This window comes from Notamacropus eugenii, chromosome 1 (genome assembly GCF_028372415.1).
Source record: "Notamacropus eugenii isolate mMacEug1 chromosome 1, mMacEug1.pri_v2, whole genome shotgun sequence".
In the NCBI taxonomy this organism is placed as follows: Eukaryota; Metazoa; Chordata; class Mammalia; order Diprotodontia; family Macropodidae; genus Notamacropus; species Notamacropus eugenii.
This window is the reverse complement of record NC_092872.1, coordinates 564,528,530-564,551,321: the sequence shown is the minus strand read 5'-3', so window position 1 is coordinate 564,551,321 and position 22,792 is coordinate 564,528,530. Positions and strand designations below refer to the sequence as shown.

The 22,792-nt window shown below is 35.1% G+C and overlaps 1 protein-coding gene across 2 annotated transcripts in view; it reads right to left on the bottom strand.

Annotated features, from left to right (window-relative positions):
• Positions 1-452: 452 nt before the first annotated feature.
• SH3YL1 (SH3 and SYLF domain containing 1) overlaps positions 453-22,792 on the bottom strand; it is a 59,708-nt gene continuing 37,368 nt past the window's right edge. For both annotated transcript variants that reach the window (XM_072634331.1, XM_072634332.1), the window contains exons 5-10: positions 15,545-15,657; positions 14,706-14,834; positions 8,450-8,612; positions 7,801-7,879; positions 6,786-6,842; positions 453-851 (exon numbers count right to left, since the gene is read on the bottom strand). In XM_072634331.1, coding sequence (XP_072490432.1) covers positions 661-851; positions 6,786-6,842; positions 7,801-7,879; positions 8,450-8,612; positions 14,706-14,834; positions 15,545-15,657 — 732 coding nt within the window. In that variant the 3' untranslated portion in view covers positions 453-660. The remainder of the gene's footprint in view (positions 852-6,785; positions 6,843-7,800; positions 7,880-8,449; positions 8,613-14,705; positions 14,835-15,544; positions 15,658-22,792) is intronic.

Genomic DNA, 22,792 nt, shown 5'->3' with positions numbered 1-22,792 from the left:
TTTCTTGAACCAGAACTTTATTTTAAAGTTGGGCTCTGTTCCTTTTTGGGGGTGGGGGACTATTTCAAGCTCCAGGCTTTTTTACCCTGCTGTTTTCAGAGCTGGTTCAGGAGGTTTAAGTTTTTAGTGCTTCCAAAGAATAACTACACACCAGAAAATCAAAAGTATATGTTACAAAATTTAAAAGGTCAAGCAGGACTAAATTAAAGAGACATGAGAGGATACCCCCAAAATACCCTTTTTGGAAGTGGAAGATCTAGATTTTCATACTCTTTCAATATACTAAAATGTATTTATCAGCTGTGCTGACTTTTTCCTCTCTAAAAAATACTATTTATTATATAAGATTGCTCTCTGGGAAGGGGGTGGGTGGGGCTGAGGCATACTTAGAATAACTATGATGTTGTAAGAAAGAGAAGTTATCAATAAAAACATTTTTTAAAAAATCAATATACATATTTAGATACATTTTTAATGCTAATTCTCCTAAAGAAATATATGCATGTCATTTCATATATTTGATTTAAAATTCAAAAACACATATTTACAAATAATTTTCCTAATGTTATAAAATGGTTCATAAATGATTAACCTTCCTAGCATTATTGTGATATCTTTTTATTTATTTATTTTGCTAAAGAAAAGAGAAATGAATAATGTTTAATCCAGTGAAACATAATTTGCTGGAAAAATGCCAGTTTGACCTTGAAGTCTTCCTTCCCACCAGTCAAAATGTGAATTTGTTTTGGATATTACAGTGATCCGATCTCCAGCTTTGAATTTCAAATCTCCTGGCTGCTGCCCTTCAAAAGAATACAGTGCTGTCACTTCTACTGGCTGACTTGAATTACCTAAAAAGGGGAGAAAAAAAAAGATATTTTTGTTTTTTGGGAGAAGAGAAAAAGAATAGCTAAAATATCCATTTTGTAATCATGGCTTAGCATTCTTCTGCTCTGGATTCATCAATTAACTGCCTTTGAAGTTTTTTCCTTTAATAGTACTCTTTGGTTTCAGTATCATTCTACCCAATTATGGTCAAACTTATACTCTCTGACCATGCAAAGAAGATAGTACATTCCCCAGGGGGGGAAAAATTCATAGCTCTGTGGACAAGAACTCACTCTTCTGGAGTCCCAGAATTTACAAGTAGTACATAACAGAATTAATCCTAAACAAAATTGTCCCATAACTTAGAAGATGGTCTTTGAGAACTACTATGGCTGAAAACTCCACTACCAAAAGTTCTAGTGACTCTCCCCTAAGTCCTTCACTATCTGACTCAAGACCACCTTTCCAAACTTACTGTGCATTATTCTGTTGTTTGTGGTAAAAGGTACTTGGATGGGAAAAAATGAAGCAATTTATTCCCTTGCTGAATGTCTTGTAGTTTCTCTCCTCTGCCCAGCCCAAGGAGATGCAAAACAAGATGAAAGGGCAAGGGGGGGCCGGCACCGAGGAGTTTGAACAGATTTGCACTGGGGGTTTGGGGAGACACGATTGGATAGAGGGATGGTTGGATGAATGGGTGGGCAGATGCCACAGGCAAAGAACAGTACACCCACGCTTCAAAATAGCAATCAACAATATGCAGACAAGATACTGGTAGAAAAGCTCAATAATTTGTGGACATTTCCCTGGCTAAGAATCCAGGCAGCTGGTGGAATGTCTCCTCTCCAACTTTTTCTTTTTTCTCCCTTTCTAAAGGGAGGTTGAAGATTTAAATTTGAAAGGATGAAGGTTTAAATCCAAAGTTCCTTGTCTCCTAGGTTTTTTTCTTACTATTCCAATAGGACAGCAATCTAATTTTTTTTCTCAGGTAAGAGATGAAATCAATCTTCTTGTGTACATGTGTCTTTTGTTAAATTCTTTAGTTAAATATCTTTAGTTATATTCAGAAAATGCAAACAAGAAAGTCTCTGGCTATCGGACTAAATATAAATGAATCGGCTCCAAGATGGAGACAGAACATTTGGGGACTTGATGAACTATTATAATTTTATTAATCAGTATTAAAAATGTCTTTTCTTAAGATCTCCAAATTAGGGGCAGATAGGTGGATAAAGTACTGACCCTGAAGTCAGGAGGACCTAGGTTCACATCCGGCCTTTGATACTTGACACTTACTAGTTGTGTGACTCTGGGCAAGTCACCTAATCCCAATGACCTGACACACACACAAAAAAAGATCTCCAAATTAGCAGTGAAAAGAATACCTATAGATGTGACCCATTTCCTTTGCACTTAAGTGAGTCATTGATCTAGCAGATCATTTGAATGTGGCTGCTTGGGGCTAATCCTTGGTGAAAATAGAAGGTTGTGTCTGGAGAAGAGATTCCACTCAAATCCAAACCCCTGAGTGGAGATGATAGCCTGGGTGGATTCAAATGTGTAACCCATTATAAAAAGTGGATAGCATTTGATTACTCCTGGAAGTCAAGGGAAGGTATGCCAACCTCTGGAACAATCCCAGTTGTTGAGAAGGAATACAATGTTTAAAGCAGCTTCATTTGCTTGGTGTATATAATAGAGAAGTCAAGTACCACCTTCACAAGACATTTTGATCCCTAGCAGTGTCCAGGAAAGGGATAGTGGATAGATTACTGCATCTGAAGTAGAGACAACTTTGTCATGAAGTAGAGACAACTTTGTCATTCTCAGCTTCACACTCAATCACAGTCAACTTCCATATTTAATCAGTTGCAAGGTCTTGTTTCTACCTTCACAAGCTTTTATATATGTCTTCTTCACTATAATCACATAATGATCATGCTCATCACAAGCTCTCATCATGAGTCACCTGGACTATGGCAATATTTTTCAGATTGCTCCTTCTCTTTCAATTCTCTTCCTACTATACTCCATCTGTCATTTAGTTGTCAGAGTGATTTTTCTAAAACACAAATCTGAGGATGCCCACCCTCCGTCTATTGAAATCCCAGTGCCTCTTTATTATCTCCAGGCTCAAATATAAAATCCTGCTTGACATTTAAAGCCCTTTTAACTTAGTCTCTTCATACCTTTCCAATTTTTCTTATATTTTAACCCCTTCCATGTATTCTATGGTCTAGTGACCCAGACCTTCTTTCTGCTCTGTACACATGACACTTTATTTCCTAATTCTGTCCCTTTTTCTTTGGCTGTCTCCCATGCTTGGAATGCTTTCCCTTCTTACCTTCACGATTTTGGTGAAGGTCATTATGAATTTATAGCTCAAAGAGAGATATTACAGTGTTTTGGATTCAGAGGACTTGGGCTCAAATCCTGACTCTGTGACACTGAGAAAGTAATTTATTCTTTTGAGACCTCAGTTTCCCCATCTGTGAGATAACTAGATTAGACTGATCCTCATCTTCTTTTTCAGGTCTTAATCTATAATACAATAAGCTAATGACATGTTACTCCTTATTTCAAGAATTACTATGTGATGCACATAAGAAGTTGCTTGTGGTCGGTCAGTCCTCCTCCTCCCCCATTCCCACCCTCAATTCGTTTGGTGGGGACTTCATGGACATTCTATTTTCATTTTACTTATGCGTGTGAAGCATTATTTAGACTATTTAGATAGGGTGATGGAAAGTATAAAAAGTATGCCTTATGAGAAATGACTCACATTAACCTAGAAGAAGGAAGGATGATAAGAATCATAGAAGAAAGTTGAATTAGAACTGAAGAGATTCTTTTAATATATATCTCTATCTACCTATCTATCTGAAGATAAATTTCTGGGGATGAAAAATTATTGACTTCTTTAAGACACCTAAGCAATATGTCCCATTTCATTTTAGCTTCTTTGTTTGTAATAGATCTGAGTGACCCTTTGAATAATTTGCCAATCTTACCATTTTATTCAAGGTTAATTAAAATAGCTTATTTTTCTTGCCTAAGTCATGGCTAGCCTTAATGAGACACAGAGTCAAGTTCCAATCAACATATTCTGAGCGGCAAGGTTGCCCAGCAGCACAGATTAGTAAGTCTGGGTCCCAAGGTGTATTTTATTTTCATTGACTCCTAGAAGGGAATTTACTTTCTTGATGGACTCTGCTTAATTTAGCCCACATGTAAACTTGCACATGCCTTATATATGAAGTCATATGTTAGATGAAATATTGCAAGAACTTCACCAATCAACGTAGTGAGAAGAGCAGAGAATTACTAGCCTAAACTAATACTCTGGTTCACTGTGGTTTAAACTACTCTAAGTTTCCCAGGGAATAAACCTTTGCACAGACACTCTCCTGAACACAAATATGCTGGTTCAAATTTCAATTGCCATAATACAACTCTTAGAAAAAGGCCCTTGTTAAAAATAACAATAATAATAAAAACATAGTATCATATATGTAGAGCTGGGAGTCCTACTTAGACACAATCTAGTTCAACCTCCTCCTTTTACAAATAAGAACACCAAGACCTGGACACTTGCCTAAGATCACATTAAGTGTCAGGGCCAAGACTTGAATCCTATGTATTTTATATTCTTGGACATACTTTTCTGAGGAGTCCATAGGTTTCACCAGACTTGCAAAAGACTCCATGACATAAAAAAAAGCCTTTGAAATAGCCATTACAAGCCCCAGTGTACTGAATCCTAAATATTAGTCTGTAACAATTACTAAGTCTATTATTCAGAATCCAACTTAACTTACACATAATTCTAATAACCTTTGACATCCAAATTCTTAAACAGAAGACTAAAAGCAATAAATCCTGCAGAAGTGGATAAGAGAAAGAAAGAAAACGTACATATATAACTTAACAGAAAAGAAAACAAAATGCATCACTTTCTTAGTAAAATTCTTAAAGGTTGAAAGAATTGACTTGCCATGGAGAAACCATGGTAAAAGACTTTACGCAATAAAGGACTCTATGTGGAGTTTGTTTCTAAATGTGAAAGATATAAAGAAATATTTTCCTTTATGTTTATGCATATGTTTGTGCATATTTTTATAATGCAATTAATAAAACTCAATGGTGCTAAAAACCCAATACCAAATTTTTTTTAACAAATGTTTCACAGAATCATAAAACTTCAGAGTTGGAAGGGTCCTTAGTGGCCATCTACACTAATGATGTCAGACTCAAATAGAAATGGGGGCCACTAAACCGTACATAATGAATATGGGCCATATATTGACTTAGAAAACCACCTATTAAAATTATGTATGTTTTCCTATTAAAAGTTTCTTTGCTTTATGGTATTTTTATTTATTTTGCTAAATGTTTCATAATTATATTTTAAACTAGTTTAGATCATATTGAGTAATACTGTTTTGTGGGCCATAAGGTGTTTGACATCTCATCTAAATAAACCTATACCTACAAAAGAATTTCAACTACAAACCATCTGAAAAGATGTCAGTTTAGCCTTCACTTGAAGACCAGGAGGGAGAGGATGAGAGGCAATGCACTCTACATGCAGATGTACCCATAATTGTTAGTAAGTTTTTCTTTCTTCCTAAGAAGAGTAAGTTGAAGCATGTCTCTTTGCAATTTTCACCAACTGTTCCCAATCCTGATCTTTGGGGCTAGAGAGAAAAAGTCTAATCCCTCTGCCATGTGACAGCCCCATAAATGCTTAAAGACAAATATCATGTGATTCACTAAGCACTGTCTCCTCATTTCCTTCACCCTATCCCCATTTGTCATTATCCCTTGGCTCCTTATATTCCTGGACATTATATCTGACACCCTTTACTTTGTAAGTGTAATTTCTAAAATATACCACTCATGACTGAACATAGTACTCCAGTTGCACTTAAATCAGGGAGAGTGCAAGCAGGATAACTGCTACTCTCATGCAGGGAAGAACTTAACAGAGTACTTGCCATATAACAGGGGACTAATAAATACTTACTGATAAACTGACTCGTTGCAGTGCCTCCCAATGTAGCTGGAACAAGTTTAATTTTGTTCATTTGTCAGAGCACATTTTAATTTGTAATCAAAATGTCCTGGAAGCCTATCAGTCCCATCACTTTCTAGTTAGGAAATCTCTAAAAACCAAGTTTTAAAGATCACTATCCAGGAAATAACTTCTGAATACTGCAAGTATCACCTGAGCTCTGTTGGAATAAAAAATACTTTAAATTTCTGCTCTCTGGTATTGTGGCTTAGCTTTTGCTGGTACAGCAGTGTGTGTGTGTGTGTGTGTGTGTATAAACACATGTATGTATACACATGTGTGTACATATGCATGCACATAAACACAAGTGCATACATACACACATATCTACCTTTTAAAAAATTTAAATTTAATTTTAATAATTAATTTATTGTTTTTATTTTATTAATTATATTAAATTTAAATTTAATTTTTCCCCAAATAATAAATGTTAGCAGATTAACACAAGTTTTTATGGTTCATAAGTATTATATATAAAGTAACTGCATACAAGGTAAATACATTTCAAACTACAGAAAAAATGAAGAAAGTCAAATCCATTCTTATCACATGTAACAGAAAATAATAACAATATAATAATGAACATTTTTATCATGCTTACTATGTACCTGAAAGTGAGCTAAATGCTTTACAATTATTATCTTATTTGATCCTCACAACAACCCTGGCACAAAGTTGCTATTATTCTCCTTTTACCAAAGAGGAAACAGAGGTAAAGAGAGCTTACGAGACTTGCTCAGGGTCACACAGCTAGTACATGACTGAAACCAGACTTGAATTCGAGCTCTCCTGACTCTAAGCCTAGCACTCTATCCACACCGTGTAACCCATCTCCCTGAATAGCTACGTTGGTGCTATTTTCAATGGGAAATTGTTTATTTACCGACAGTGTCCTCATAAGAGGGAAGTTCAGGATAAAGCTTATGGGCATTTCTGCTACCTGTCGAGAAAATAAATGTACAAAGCAGGTTAGTTTACTATATGTACACTGCAGGGAAAGCATTTGGCTACAGACTCAACATGAACAGTATAAATGCAGGTCCCTGCACATCTTGAAGCAAATGCAACACAATGCAGGATATGCTTGAAACTTCAAGGTTCAACCTCAATCTAGTCCCAGTAATCAGCCATAGAAATGAGACAGATAACAAATTTTAAGGAAATTGGGGGGCAAACCCAAGAATATAAGAGGATGCGTTATGGACTTCTAGGGACACATAATGATCAGAAAATGGTAGCTGGATGCATAGAAACATGAAATAATGATGGTATTGAGGACAAAGATGATAATAAATCACAATAAGTGGTAACGAGGGAACAAAGCAAAATGTCCATAAAAAAGAAATTTGGAATCAAAGAAGTTGATTTGGATGCAAAGAAGATTAAAGGAGAGAAAGTGAGAGAAGGGGAGGGGAAGATAGGGAAAGAAATCACAATTTCAGAGTTGGAAGGAACCTCAGAGGTCATCTAGTCTGATTTATACTTCAACAGAAATACCTTCTATAACCTGCCTGAAAAGTGGTAATCTAGACTTAACTTGAAAAATTCCTTTACAGTGGGGGTAGTCCATTTTATTTCAAATGAGGTCTAATGTTTGAAGAAGTTCTTTCCTAAAAATTATTGGTTCAGATAATAGGTTCACATCTTTTGTGGACATTACCAAGATAAATGGGAAAAGTCATATCACCAAAGCTCTAAATGGAATGACGATACATCATATGAATGAGACTAGACACATCTAGACACATCCATAAATAATGTCAACAGAAATATGTGTTAGAAATCTCTTTTTTTTTCCCTTAGAAATTTTCCAGCATGATGCTAAGGACTGTCTTAATTTCTTACAAGTCTTATTTTTCTAAATGAAATTAACGTTGAATTACAACAACCTAATTTACCTTGAAAGTCTGAGTTTGGCTGGAGAGATGTAGGTGGTTTTTTTGGCCTGGAGGATGGTCTGAGAGGTATGTCTTTAGCCTAAGAAGGAGAAAAGTACACTATTAAAAGTTATCTTGTGAATCTATCAAACCTTTCCCTTAAAATGGTTGTGCAGAGTGTCTAGAAGAATGACAAATAATTCATTAGCTACAGTCCCTTGATAGGTTTACAACTCCAGAGCTTTGGAGGAGAAAGCCATGCTTTCCTAATTCTACAAGTCAGCTTTTGCCAAGTACAATTCTATCATTGAAATATATAATTTGCAAACTACTTTCATTTCTGCTTATAGTTCTTTACATTTTTCTACTTTAGAATTTTAAAATAATGCAAAATACCATACTAATCTTTAAAGACTGAGATGTGTTTCCCAAGTTTGCCTTGTCAAAGGAAAGCATTTTCTAAGTATATCTATTCCTAGATTTTTTATTTTTCCAGAAGAAATGTCATCATGGTACGACATTTTTACAAGGAATTTATGTAAATGACATTACTAAGGGAAATTTATTCCATTCTTAAGAATCCCATGCCAAAGGATAGAAATCTCTCGCAAACAGAAATTTCCTATTGGGGTGAATTAAAGCAGTAGGAAAAAGCAAATTTCATACATGCCTTCCTCTCTTCCCTTGCTGCTCTCCTTTCATTAATTCGTTGCTCTTCATTTTCATATTTTTCAGTAAATGAGTTAAGAATTTCATAAAGGTCTTCTGCTTGAGCCGGCTGTGGCATGTCTCCAAATAAAATGTCGCTGGCACGAACATCCTGACAGTAAAACCTATGAAGGAAAATCACAGAATAAAAGATTTCTTGACACCCTTAAGACTGTAGCCATGGTCAAAAATACCTTTCTCTTGCACCACTGTGCCTAGGATTCAGAATCTCTTTGAGGAAGTTCTCTGAATGGGGGGTGGAGCTAAGATGGTGGAGTAAAGACTCACCTGAGGTCTCCCCCAAACCCTCCAAATACCTTCAAATAATGACTCTAAGCAAGTTCTAGAGCGGCAGAACTCACAAAAAATGAAATAATGTTCCAGCCCAAGACAACTTAGATTGGCAGGAAAAGTCTGGTGCAACAGGGTGAGACAGGAGCACAGTTCAGTTCAGGCTGAGCCAGTGTAGAACAAGTAACAGCAAATCAGGAGCAGGCCTTGGGATGACTAAATCAGTTGTAGCAGTAGTGGTTTCCAGACCTCTCAGTCCACAGATGCCAAAAACAACTGGTCAGAAGGAGATTACAGGGTCTCTTTGCTGGCACCAGGTGTACGACTCTATTGCATTGTCTATACTTGGATCTAGGTCACAGTCCTGAGTCTTAGTCCCAGGATGAGAAGGAGTACCAGCACATCAGAGCTTGCAGCCACAGGGGAACAGGGATGCTGGTCAGAGTTCAGAGTGGAAAAGAATGTTTGTACTATGCATAAACCAGTGCATAGTACAGGAGAGTAGTAAACGTACCTGTCCCTAGATCATACCAATTTGGAAGAGCCAAAAACAGGACCCCAAAATTACCTCTGAAAACAGCTTTACAAAGAACGTAAAGCTTGGGACACTGCCCTCTCCAAATGGGAAGCGGAGACCCACTTTAGCACAGAGTTAAAAGCTGAGAAATAGGCTGGAAAATGAGCAAAAACAGGAAAAAATTCTGACCATAGAAAGTTACTATTGTGATAAGGAAGATCAAAACATACACTTGGAAGAAAAAAACAAAGTCAAAACTCCTGCGTGCAAAGCCTCCAAAAAAAATATGGATCCAACTGAGGCCATGAAAGAGATCAAAAAGGATTTTAAAAATCAAGTAAGAGAGGTAGAGAAAAACCTGGAGGAAAATAAGAGTGATGCAAGAAAATCATGAAAAAAGAGTCAATAGCTTGATAAAGGAGGCACAAAAAAATACTGAAGAAAATAATACTTTAAAAACAGAATAGGTCAAATGTCAGAAAAGGTCCAAAAAGCCAATGAGGAGAACACCTTAAAAAAGCAGAATTGGCCAAGTGGAAAACAATTTACAAAAATTCTCTGAAGGGAAGAACTCCTTAGAACAAAAGGAAAAGGATGTGCAAAAGCTCACTGAAGAAACTGATTCCTTAGAAGTTAGAATTGGGCAAGTGGAAGTTAATAACTTTATGAAATATTAAGAGACAATCAAAATCAAAAGAGTGAAAAAAAAGAAAGTCTCTGGATTGGCAATATATTAATGAATAGAAAAAAATTATGATTTCGTCAGATATAAATGTTCCCTACACTCTGACTTTATATATTTTAAGCAAATAAGCCCTTCTTAGTTAGGCCTTATCAGTAGAGAAAACTTTAAATCAATTAATTTCATGCAAATCTGCATCCCAACTACTCAACTGTTTCAGAGAAATAGAAGGTGCTTAATGAATATTTACTGATTTAACTGAAGAGTTAAACACTTCTGTTAGCTATTAAAATTTAGGTACAAAAAAGTTTATTTTTTTCAGGATATAAAGAAAATAGATTATTGGGAAGAAAAAAATTCCTTTAGATAAGACTGACATTTTAATTTAATCATTTAATCAGAAATTTGCAAAATCAGATAGTAAATAACGGCAAAGACATTTTTTTTCTTCTTTGGCTTCCTTAGAGAGCGAGATCTTGACTTACTGGTGTAGCTTTGTATTTCTAGAGCTACATCAAATAATGGTGAGAATAGAGAGAGTTCCTTTATCCCTTTTCTCAGTGAAAAAACTTCCAGTGTTTCTCTATTAAATAAAATGTGAATCTTTTATTCAATGTAAGTACTTTTTTATCATGTTAAAGAGAAGTCCCTCTATTACTATTTTTGGTGCTTTAAAAAAATATAAATACATACTTTATCTCATCAAAGGTTCTTCCTGGTTTAAACAATATAATTACTTTTTAAAATTTTTGATGATGATCTATTATGATAAAAATAGAAGTATTTGTCTAAAAAAAGAATCCAACCTTGCATTTTAAGTAAAAATATTTCCAACTAGATCATGCTTTTTTATATTGCTATGTTTTATTTGCAGGTATTTTATTTAGATTTTTTAAAAATTAATTTAAAGATACAAGCCTGAACCACTGATTTCATTTCTGGATGAGGAAACTCTCTTTACAAAAGTAGGCTAGTAGTATCTCTGCAAGTTAGTTTTAGAGTTTCCTAGATAGTGCACTCATTGGTTAAACGATTTGCCATGGGTCATATAGATAGCTAGTGTAAGAAGTGGGACTTGAACACAGGTCTTCCTGATTCTAACGTTGGTTCTTTATCTACTACCCTATGATGACTTAATGTAAATTAACTTTTTTTTGGAGTGAGAATAAAGTAATTCTTAAATCCTTTTTGTACTAAAGCAAGGGAATTCTTATAAAATTTCCATTTGAATTTAAAAAGTAAATTCCCTACTTGTTCCAATTTGATTCACTCTTGTGTGTGTTCTTCGTTGTCGAGGAAGACCATGCCATCAGAGAAAGAATGACATGACTTGCGCTTGACTTTGTCTTGAGTGAGGGAGGACTGTGCAGGTCACCAGCCTCACTTCTCCTCCAGAGCCATCTGAATCCAGTGACCAGATATTCAACAAGATGACCCAGGATGAGGCAGTTGGGGTTAAGTGACTTGCCCAAGGTCACACAGCTAGTGAGTGTCAAGTGTCTGAGGTGAGATTTGAACTCAGGTCCTCCTGACTCCTGCATTGGTGCTCTATCCACTGCACCACCTAGCTGCCCAATTTGATTCACTCTACAGACCCACTAAATGAGGTTTATACCCAGTATTCCATTCCAGTCTATAAATTCTGCCTTGTTATTCTTTATGTTCGATTTGTCACATTCTATTACTGAAGTTGAAGTCTCCCACTATTATTATTTTTCTACCTAAATCTTTTTTTTCATTTAATCAATTTGTCCTTTAAACATTTAGCTGATGATTCAACCATTCTTCAGAGTAATTTGAAACTATGCCCAAAGGATTATAAAACCATGTATAGCCTTTGACCTAGCAATACAACTACTAAGTCTGTATCCCAAAAGATATAAAAAACAACAAAAGGAAAAGGACCATATATCTTTTGTCTATATACTAAAATATTTAAAGCAACTCTTTTCTGGGGGTAAAGAATTAGAAATTGAGGGGATGCCCATCAATTGGGGAATGTTTGAACAAATTATGGTATGTGATTTTGTTGGAATACTATTTTTGTACTATAAGAAATGATAAACAGGATGCTCTCACAAAAACCTAGAAAGACTTACATGAGCTGATTCAAAGTAAAATATACTGTATACAAAATAACAGCAATATCGTAAAATGATCAGCTGGGAATGACTTAGCCATTCTAAGCAATACAATGATCCAAGACAATTGTGAACGACTTTTGATGACAAATACTACCCATCCCCAGAGAAAGAACTGATGGTGTCTGAATGTAGATTGAAGCACACTTTTTTTAACTTTATTTATCTAGAAGTTCTTGGGTTTTGGGGTTTTTTTTTTTTGGTCTATATTTTCTTTCACAACATGGCTATTATGGAAATGTTTTGCATGACTACAAATGTATAACCTATATCAAATTATTTGCTTTCTCAATGGGGGTAGGGAATGGGGAGGAAGGGAGAGAATTTGGAACTCAAAGTTTTAAAAACAAATATTAAAAAATATATTTTTATATGTAACTGGGAAAAATAAAATACTAAATACATTTATATTTTTTAAATTTAGTTGATATTCCATAAAGTGTATATAATTATAATAATATTTTTATGTCAATGTACCTTTAAACATGATATAGTTTTCATACTCTTCTCTCAATCTTAATTTCAATTAATCTTTTCTGGATCTCCTAACTGCAGATCCCACTTTTCTGTAGTCAGCTTACAGAGAAGAGTCCACCTTCTCATTTTAAATTCATATGTATCTCTCTGCCTCAGGTATGTTTCTTATTGGAAATATATTTTTGAGTTGTGCTTTTTAATCCATTCTATCTGTACAGATGTGGATGTAATTGTTAAATTGCCTTCTGCCACACTATTATATAATATAGTATGTTTCACCTATACCATCCTAAATTATATAAAGAGTACTTATCATTGTACTTCAGTGGTACAGGAAGCCCCCAGATGAGGAAACTTCCTCTACCAATACAAGTCAAAAACTTCTTTGCAGCGTACAGTCTTAGAGGAATGTCTTAAGCACTTGGCCCAACTCACAGACTTAATTCATGTTAGAGGGGGAATTTGAACTCAGGCTTTCGGAATTCTTTTGAGGACAACTCTTTATTCCCTATACCAAGCTGCCTCTAAACATGTTTATGTGCTTACATTTTTGTATAACAATATGTATGCATATGTGTATAATAATGATGATTAACATTTTTATAGTACTTAGTATGTGCTTTACAATTTTTATTTCATTTAATCCTCATAACAACCCTGGGAGGTAGGTATTATCATTGTTATTCTCATTTTGCAGATAAAGAAGCTGACTCAAACAGAGATGAAATAATTTGCCCAATACCACACAGCTAGTAAATGTCTCAGGATGGATTTGAACTCAGGTCTTCATTTAATCCTCATAACAACCCTGGGAGGTAGGTATTATCATTGTTATTCTCATTTTGCAGATAAAGAAGCTGACTCAAACAGAGATGAAATAATTTGCCCAATACCACACAGCTAGTAAATGTCTCAGGATGGATTTGAACTCAGGTCTTCAGGCCTGGTCCTCTATTTACCATGACATGTATTTATATGTATGTATACATACATATACACATGCAAAATATGAATGATTGTATACATATATGTATGAGGAGGAAAAATTATATACATAAAATATATTTAAATTTAAAATAAAATCCCATTATTTTTGATAGAATATAGTGATGAGACTATGTCCCAGCAGAATAGAATATTTTCTTGTACTAGAAGTTTTATTAAGATATTATCATCTGTAAGAAATCTTTTCCACTTCTTTTACAGCATTTTGTAGCTCTTCTCTTACATCATGCTCTATCTTATATTGAGATTATTCTGTGTATTGGCTCTAGCTCATCTGTGTTTGTCTCCTTATAAATTCCTTTGGACAGGACCTTTTTCGTTAAGATCATAGTACTTAGAACTAAAATGGATGTTAAAGATCATCTATTCTAATTCCATCATTTTTTGGATGAGGAAACTAAAATTGGAAAGTTTGAGTCAAAACTAGGAATTGTTAAACTTAGGGCAAATTTATTTGAGACATGGGGGTAAACGGGATGGCATAGAGGACCATCTGACTAAAAATACCATTGTGCGAGAAGAGGGAGTGGCCTGTCCCCTGGAGCTTGCCTCTTGGTCTCTGATTTAGAGGTGGCAGAGAAGCTAGGTGCCAGGAATGGGGCAAAACAGAATTAGTCTCCTGGGAGTGGTACTGATAAACTTGGGGTTGTGTCAACACATGAAGGAGAAATGCATTCCTAGGAAGGAAGTTCAATGACCTTTCCCAAACTCTGGCCCTGCTAGAGAAGTTAAAGCCTTTCCTGACCCCCTAGTTGTTAGTGCCTTCCCCTCCAAGGTTACCTTGTAACTACTTTATGTGTTTTGCATGTGTATATTTATATATATCTCCCCCAATTAGCATATAAGCTCTTGGAAGGCACGCACAAAGTAGGTCCCTTACAAGTGGATGACTGATAGTTATTGGTTGACTATTTGGTAAATAGGTGACATTTATTGCTGTGTGCCTAAACATTAGGGGCATTTTGTTTCATCCACAATGGTACATTACAAATAGACATTTAAAAAAAATATCTATTTGTCTAGGTTTACTAGAATTCTTCTGTGATTTCTATCAGTATCACAATATACTTTTTTTCAAATTCAAAATAGTTTGGCTTGAACTTACTTTCGATTAGTTTCTTTCCTTTCAATCAAGTAGCTTCCTTCTAAAGATACACCAGCAAACAAACCTCGTGACTTGCAATATGTGTAGACAGCAGCTGGGCTTCGTACTGCAACATTTCCTTCTAAATTCCTAAAAAAAAGCCAAAGATTTTGTAGAATAGATCTGGCTATGGCTTTGACCCATAATTATTAGAATTTAAATATTTTTGGCCACAATAATCTGATATTTTAGTTTAAGGTTATTTCTATTTATGTATCTTATTTTATGGTGACTGAACCTAGAGGTTATTTCTTTAAGATACTGTCTGGAAGCCATAGGAGGAAAAGGACTAAAGACACAAAAAAATAATGAGATTTACTGGTAGGAATAAAACACAATTAAACCAGCAGAGACAATTTTAGGTACCAATAAAAATACGTATAAAGTTTATATTTTTAATGTTTCTCCAGTAAACTATTTTGAAAATACAGTCCAATTTATATCTTCCAGGAGTTGATACTTTGAAGCCTTTTGTACAGCTTCACTAATAATATATACCTTCCTCAAACAAACTAAATTTAGGATGTTTTCAAAATCGCTGATTTTAGTCAATCCAAATCATTCTTTCCCCTACCTGTCCTAGTTTATACAGTTTGATTTTTAAAGACCACACCTTGCTATTAAGGAAGAAAAAGCATTCTTTAAATTCTATGAAAATCCCTAACCAGAAAGACAAAACAAAAAATAAACCCACCTGTCAACCACAGTTTCATTTAAATGCATTTTCTTTCTGAAGCACACAATGATGTATTATATAGACACACCATCAGGTATTCAAGGAATGTTTTAGAGGTACTTACCTTCCCAAAGGGCCAACAGCCACAGTAAAATTCCCACCAAGTGTAAGGTTACCACCTTTTGCAAAAGCTTCCACTGCTCTGTCATAATTTAATATTATTACTAAATCTGATACCTAGGAATTAAAAAAAAAACCTTCATTTGAAAATTATATATCAAAGTATAAAATTTTTAAAGTATCATCTAAAATATGTTGACCATATCTCCTTAATGCAGAAAACACTGCATCAGGAATTTTTTTCTTGGCTAAATGAAAGGATTAATGAGTATTCAATAAATTTTATTTATTGAATAAGGAAGGGAGTAAGAAAAGAATCATTCTTTAAAATCAAATAAAATGAGTGGAGCCAAGATGGCAGAGTAGAAAGATGCACACACTCTAGCTCTTCTCCCACAGCCCATAAAACACCTGTAAAAAATGACTCAACAAATTCTAGAGCAGCAGAAGCCACAGAACGAGAGAGTGAAAGATTTCTAGCCCAAGGTAGCTTGGAAGGCTGACAGAAAAGATCTATTGCATGGGGTATGGAGTGGAGTGCAGCCCAGCCTTGGCCATCCTGCACAGGGAGGAACAGGACTGGAACAGGCCTCGGGGGCAGAATCCCAAGCAGCAGTGGAGGTTCTCAGATCCATCAACCCACAGATGACAAAGACAACTTCAAAGGTCAGTAAGACGGCTTTTTCAACTGAGTGAGAAGAGAGCAGGGTCCTCCCCTAGCCCCAGCCCCAGGACACAGCAGTGGAGGAGGCAGCAGTAGCTGTGGTGCCAGTGGCAGCAGGGTCCATTTGTGAAGTCCTCCACCTCCCCACCCCTGGGGGAATTGAACAGTTGATCTGAATCTCCCAGCCAGCAAGTGAGGAGCAGTGCTGGCTTGGCACAGCTGGAGGTGGTTGTGGAGAGGGAACTCTACTATACACAGATTCTGGGAAGAAAAATTTTTGGTTGATCCCAGACCACTGTGCAGACCAGGAGAGGAGTAAAGTCCTCTCCCTTGATTGTGCCACCTTGGAAGAACTGAGAACTTATAGTGCCCCAGAGTATACCCTCCTCTTGACAAAGGACTCAAAAGTCAAATAACTGGTTGGGAAAATGCCCAAAAAAGGGAAAAAAAATAAGACTAGAGAAGGTTACTTTCATAGTGAACAGATACTTCCTTCCATCCTTACCATCAGAAGCATCCAAAACAAATATGCAATAGTCTCAGGCCATGGAAGAGCTCAAAAAGGATTTTAAAAATCAAGTAAGAGAGGTGGAGGAAAAATTGGGAAGACAAATGAGAGCCATGCAAGAAAATCATGAAAAGTGAACAGCTTGCTGAATGAGACTCCAAAAAATGCTGAAGAAAATAACACCTTTAAAAATAGACTAACTCAATTGGCAAAAGAGGTCCAAAAAGCCAACAAGGAGAAAAATGCTTTAAAAAAGCAGAATTAGCCAAATGGAAAAGCAGGTTCAAAAGCTCACTGAAGAAAACACTTCTTTAAAAATTAGAATAGAGCAGATAGAAGCCAATGACTTTATGGGAAACCCAGAAATTACAAAACAAAACCAAAAGAATGAAAAAATGGAAGATAATGTGAAATATCTCACTAGAAAAACAACTGACCTGGAAATTAGATCCAGGAGAGACAATTTTAAAATTATGGGACTACCTGAAAGCCATGATCTAAAAAAGAGCCTAGACATCATGTTTCATGAAATTATCAAGGAAAACTGCCTTGACACTTTAGAACCAGAGGGCAAAACAAATACTGAAAGAATCCACTGATCACCTCCTGAAAGAAATCCAAAAAAGAAAAACTCCTAGGAATGTTGTAGCCAAATTCCAGAGTTCCCAGATCAAGGAGAAATATCGCAAGCAACGAGAAAGAAACAATTCAAGTATTGTGAAAATACAATCAGGATAACACAAGATCTAGCAGCTTCTACATTAAGGGATCCAAGGGCTTGGAATATGATATTGCAGAAATCAAAGGAATTAGGATTAAAACCAAGAATCACCTACCCAGCAAAACTAATATAATACTTTAGGGGAAAAAATGGTCATTCAATGAAGTAGAGGACTTTCAAGCATTCTTGATGAAAAGACCAGAGCTGAATTGAAAATTTGTCTTTCAAACACAAGAATCAAGAGAAGCATGAAAAGGTAAACAGGAAAGAGAAGTCATAAGGGACTTTCTAAAGTTGAACTATTTACATTCCTACATGGAAAGATAATATTTGTAACTCTTGAAAATTTTCTCAGTATTTGGGTAGTTGGAGGGATTATACAGACACATACATATATAGACAGTGAGCACAGGGTGAGTTGAATAGGAAAGGGTGATATCTAAAGCAATAAAATTAAGGGGTGAGAGAGGAATATATAGGGAGGAGAAAGGGAGAAATGGAATGGAGAAATTATCTCTCATAAAAGAGGCAAGAAAAAGCTTTTTCATTGGAGGAAAAAAGGGAGAAGATGAGAGAGAAAGTAAAGCTACTCTCTTCACATTTGGCTTAAGGAGGGAATAATATGCTTACTTAATTTGGTATGAAAATCTATCTTACACTACAGGAAAGTAGGGGAGAAAGGGATAAGTGGGATATGGGGGTATGAGAGAAGGGAGGGCAAATGGGAGGAGGGAGTAATTAGAAATAAACACTTTTGGGGAGGGATAAGGTCAAAAGAGAGAATAGAAAAAAAGGGGGGGCAGGATAGGATGGAGGGAAATAGAGTTAGTCTTACATAATATGACTATTATGGAAGCCTTTTGCAAAACTACACAAATATAGCCTATATTCAATTGCCCTCCTTCTCAGAGGGGATGGGTGAGGAGGGAGAAAGGGAGAAAATGTTGGAATTCAAAGTATTAGGAACTTATGCTGAGAATTGCTTTTGCATACAAGTGGGAAATAAGAAATACAGGTAATGGGGTATAGAAATTTATCTTGCCCTACAAGAAAAGAGATAAGATGGGGATAAGGGAAGGGAGGGGTCTGACATAAGAGAGGGCATATTGAAGGAAGCAGTAATTAGAATGCAATGCATTATGGGGTGAGGAGTGGGGAGAGATGGGGAGAAAATTTGGAACTCAAAATTTTGTGAAAATGAATGTTGACAACTCAAAATAAATAAACAAACATTAAAAAAAATCAAATAAAATGCCACTTAGTCCATAAATCCTTCTCTGGTTCTTCTCTCTACTATTCTCTCCCTTTCCCATCAGTAATATTCTCCTGCATTGAACCTCACATAGGTCTTTGATTTACAACTCTTTAATGTACTTATTGTCTAATACATAGAATAGTTATGGGTTCCATCTTATCCTCATTCTAGAATGCAAGTACCATAAGGGTAGGGACTATATCTAATGAAATCTTATATGCTCTTATTGCCTAATATATTGTTCCACATATAGAAGATACTTGCTAGATGTATGTTGAATGGTTGAACTGCATTTTAATGTTGAGTTATGGAACCCAGATACTTAACCTAAAATCTTGTTGAAAATATAACGAAAGTATTAAGGCAAACATAATCCCCTAGTTTCCCCTAACAGAAAACTGAAGAGAGAAGTAGAATGTATGGAAATAGGAATATACAATGAAATGGGGTAGGAAGAAAAGAAAAAAAGTTGCATTTATTGTAAATTGAGTAGATGGATATTGCAGTTGGGAAAAATACCTTATGTTGGTGTAGCACTTTCAGCTTTCTCATAGTCAATTTCAATTTATTATCACAACAATTTTGAGAGGTAGAGGCATAGGCATTGAGGCAGAGGTAAGAGAAATTTTGTTACTTTCATTTTAAAGATGAGGAAAACCAAAGATCAGAAAGGTTAAGTAAATTACTTGCTCAAGGCAAAACAGCTAAGAGGCTGCTGAACTGTTAGGTAACAACAACAAAGAGAGAGCAAATGGTATGCTTTGATCTGTGTTCAGACTCCATAGTTCTTTCTCTGGATGTGATTAACATTTTCTATTATGAGTCTTTTGGAGTTTTGTTAGATCCTTGCATTGCTGAGAGATCTAAGTCTATCAAAGTTGGTCACCACACAGTGAGCTGTTAATGTGTACAGTGTTCTACTGGTTCTGCTAACTTTATTTGGAATCAGTTCATGTAACTCCAGGTTTTTCTGAAGTTTGCTTGCTCATCATTTAGAACAATATATAGAACATATAGAACAATAATATTCTATCACATACATATACCACACCTTGTTCAGTCACTCCCCAATTGATGGGCATTCTCTCAGCTTCCAATTCTTGGCCACTACAAAAAGAGTTGCTATAAATAACTTTGTACATGTGGGTCCTTTTCCCATTTTTATGATCTCTTTGGGATACAAACCTAGAAGAGGTATTGCTGAGTCAAAGGGTATACAGTTTTATAACCCTTTGGATATAGTTCCAAATTGCTCTCCAGAATGGTTGAATCAGTTCACAACTCCACCCACAGTGCATTAGTGTTCCAATTTTCCCACATCTTTTCCAACATTTATAATTTTCCTGTTTTGTCATGTTTGCCAACCTGATAGGTGTGAAGGGGTCTCTCAGAGTTCTTTTGATTTGCATTTCAACAGTAGTGATTTAGAGCTTTTTTCCATGACTAGAGATAACTTTAATTTCTTTTCCTGAAAACTGCCTGTTCATATCCTTTGACCATTTACCAACTGGGGAATGACTTATATTCTTATAAATTTAACTTTGTTTTCTACATATTTTAGAAATGAGGCTTTCATCAGAAACACTGATGGTAAAAATTGTTTCCCAGCTTCATGTTTCCCTTCTAATCTTGGTTCCATTAGCTTTGCTTGTGCAAGACCTTTAATATAATCAAAATTACAAAAATCTCATTTAGTCAAAATCTTCTGTTCTCTATAAATCTGACAGGTAAACTATTCCTCGCTCCTTGCTTATAGTATCAGCCTTTACAGCTAAATTGTGCACCCATTTTGACTTTATCTTGGTATATTGTATAAGATGTTGTTCTGTGTCTAGTTTCTGCCATACTATTTTCCAGTTTTCCTAGCAGATTTTGTTAAATATTGAGTTCTTATCTCAGACACTGGAGTCTTTATTACCACTCTATTTTAACAGCTCTATTTTTTTCTCTTCATAGTTGTACCGACTCACTGTTGCCCTAACACACTAGTATAACTCATCTTCCCACAACTCTGCCAACATTGACTTCCCATCTCTGCTAATTTTGGTTTTTGTCTCTCTTTACTAGTGACCAGATCATTCTTTAAAGTGATTGTTGATAGTTGCCCATTTTTCTTTTGAAATCTGTTTATATCTTTTGAACACTTATCTATTAAGGCTTTTGGTCTTATATAGGAATCCTAAAAGTATTCAAGAAGTTTTTAAGCTTAATAGCTACTTGTTCATATATCTTTGGATACCAAATCCTTAACAAAGAGAGTTGAGGCATAACCCCTCTCTCCTAATCTCTTTCCTTTTTATCCTAGGTGCATTAATTTTGCTTATGAAGAGCATTAGTTATGTTCATGTATTCTATTTTATCTCTTGTAATTTGCTTTATTCCTTCTCTGGTATAAGGATATAAAGCTTAACCATGGCTGTGAGACTTATATGATCTGCTTGTCTTTTTAAATTTTTTTACAATGTGATCTTTAATATTAAGGTCATGTATTTTTTTTAGAATGGAATATGGAATATGATGTAAAGTGTTAGTTTAAACCTAATTTCTCTTGGGTTGCCCTCTGGTTTTCCTAACAGCTCTTCCCTAAGCAATTCATGTTTTATGATTTATCTGATACTGGGTAATTGAGCTTTGTTTCTGTTTCTCCCTTGTCTACTCTGTTCCACTGACCTACCTCTTTACTTTTTAATCAATATTAAGTGGTTTTGATAACTGTTACCTTATAACACAATATAAAGTCTGAAAATGCTATTCCCCCCTTGTCTCTGCCTCCTTTCATTATTTCCCTTGATATTCTAGATATTTTTATTTTTCCAATGAATTTTATTTTATGGAATTCTTTAAAGCATTAGTGTCAAACACTTTGCTAGGTGGCTAACAACACTCCTGAGTGTTACTGAAGCATATTAAAAAAAGTAATTGGTAAATATTTAACAAAATAATTAAAAATTCAGTAGAACACAGAGAATGTTAATGTGGTTTTCTATGTCATTATGTGGGGAAGGATCCTGATGTAGACTTTAGTAGTCCTTGTCTTTATTTGAGTTTGTCTCCACTGCTAAAAAGTATCCCTCTGATAATTTGAATATTCCTCCACCTATTTAAGTCATTCTTTATTTCTTTAGAGAATTTTGTAATAGAATCATATAAGTTCTTTGTGTGTTTTAATAGAATGAATCTGAAATTTTGTGCATTTTAGTTATTTCAGATAGGATTATTCTTTATATTGCTGCCTCTTGGATTTTGTTGCTATAAAAATACCGATTTTGAAGGTTTATTTTGTAGCCTGCAAATTTGTTGAAGCTATTATCTCAATTAGCATATAGTGGTTCCTCAAGATTTTCTAACTATCATATAATCAACAAATGGGGATAATTTTAAATCCTCTATCTAAATTTATGACTTTCTTATTCTTATATGTTGCTAGAATTTTCATTACTACCCCAAATTATAGTGGGGAGAGAGTACTCATTTATCAGGAAAAGTTTCATTGTTTCTCCATTGTCTGTGATGCTCACTTTTGGTTTTAGATATATAATTTTTATGGTATTAAAAAAGTCCTTCTATGTCTTTACTTTTTAGAGTTTTTAGTGTGAATGAGTTTTTTTATTTTGTTAAAGGATTTTGCTGAATATATTGGGATGATAATGTCTTTGGGATGTTTATTTTTAATATTATTAATTGACTGTTTTCCTAATATTGAACCATCCATGCATCTCTGGTACACATCCAACTTGGTCAGTATGAGTGATTTCATTACTGTCGTCCATTTGAGAAGATTTTATTTGAAATTTCGAATCAATATGCATTAATGACACTGGTCTATAGTTCTCTTTCTGTGTTTTATCTTCCCTACTTTAGGTATTAAGATTACATTCATCCCATATAAGGAATCTGGTAGGATAATTTCTTTCTCAATTGTTGAAAATAATTTGTGTAACACTGGTATTTATAATTATAAAATCCAAATGTGAATCCACCAGAACCAGGAGTATGCTTTCTTATCTTTGGTAGTTCCTTTACAGATTGTTCCATTCCTTTTTCTGTGTCTCAATTGTTTAAGGTTTCTGGTTTTCTGTTAGTTTGAGATTTTGTGTTTTTTTA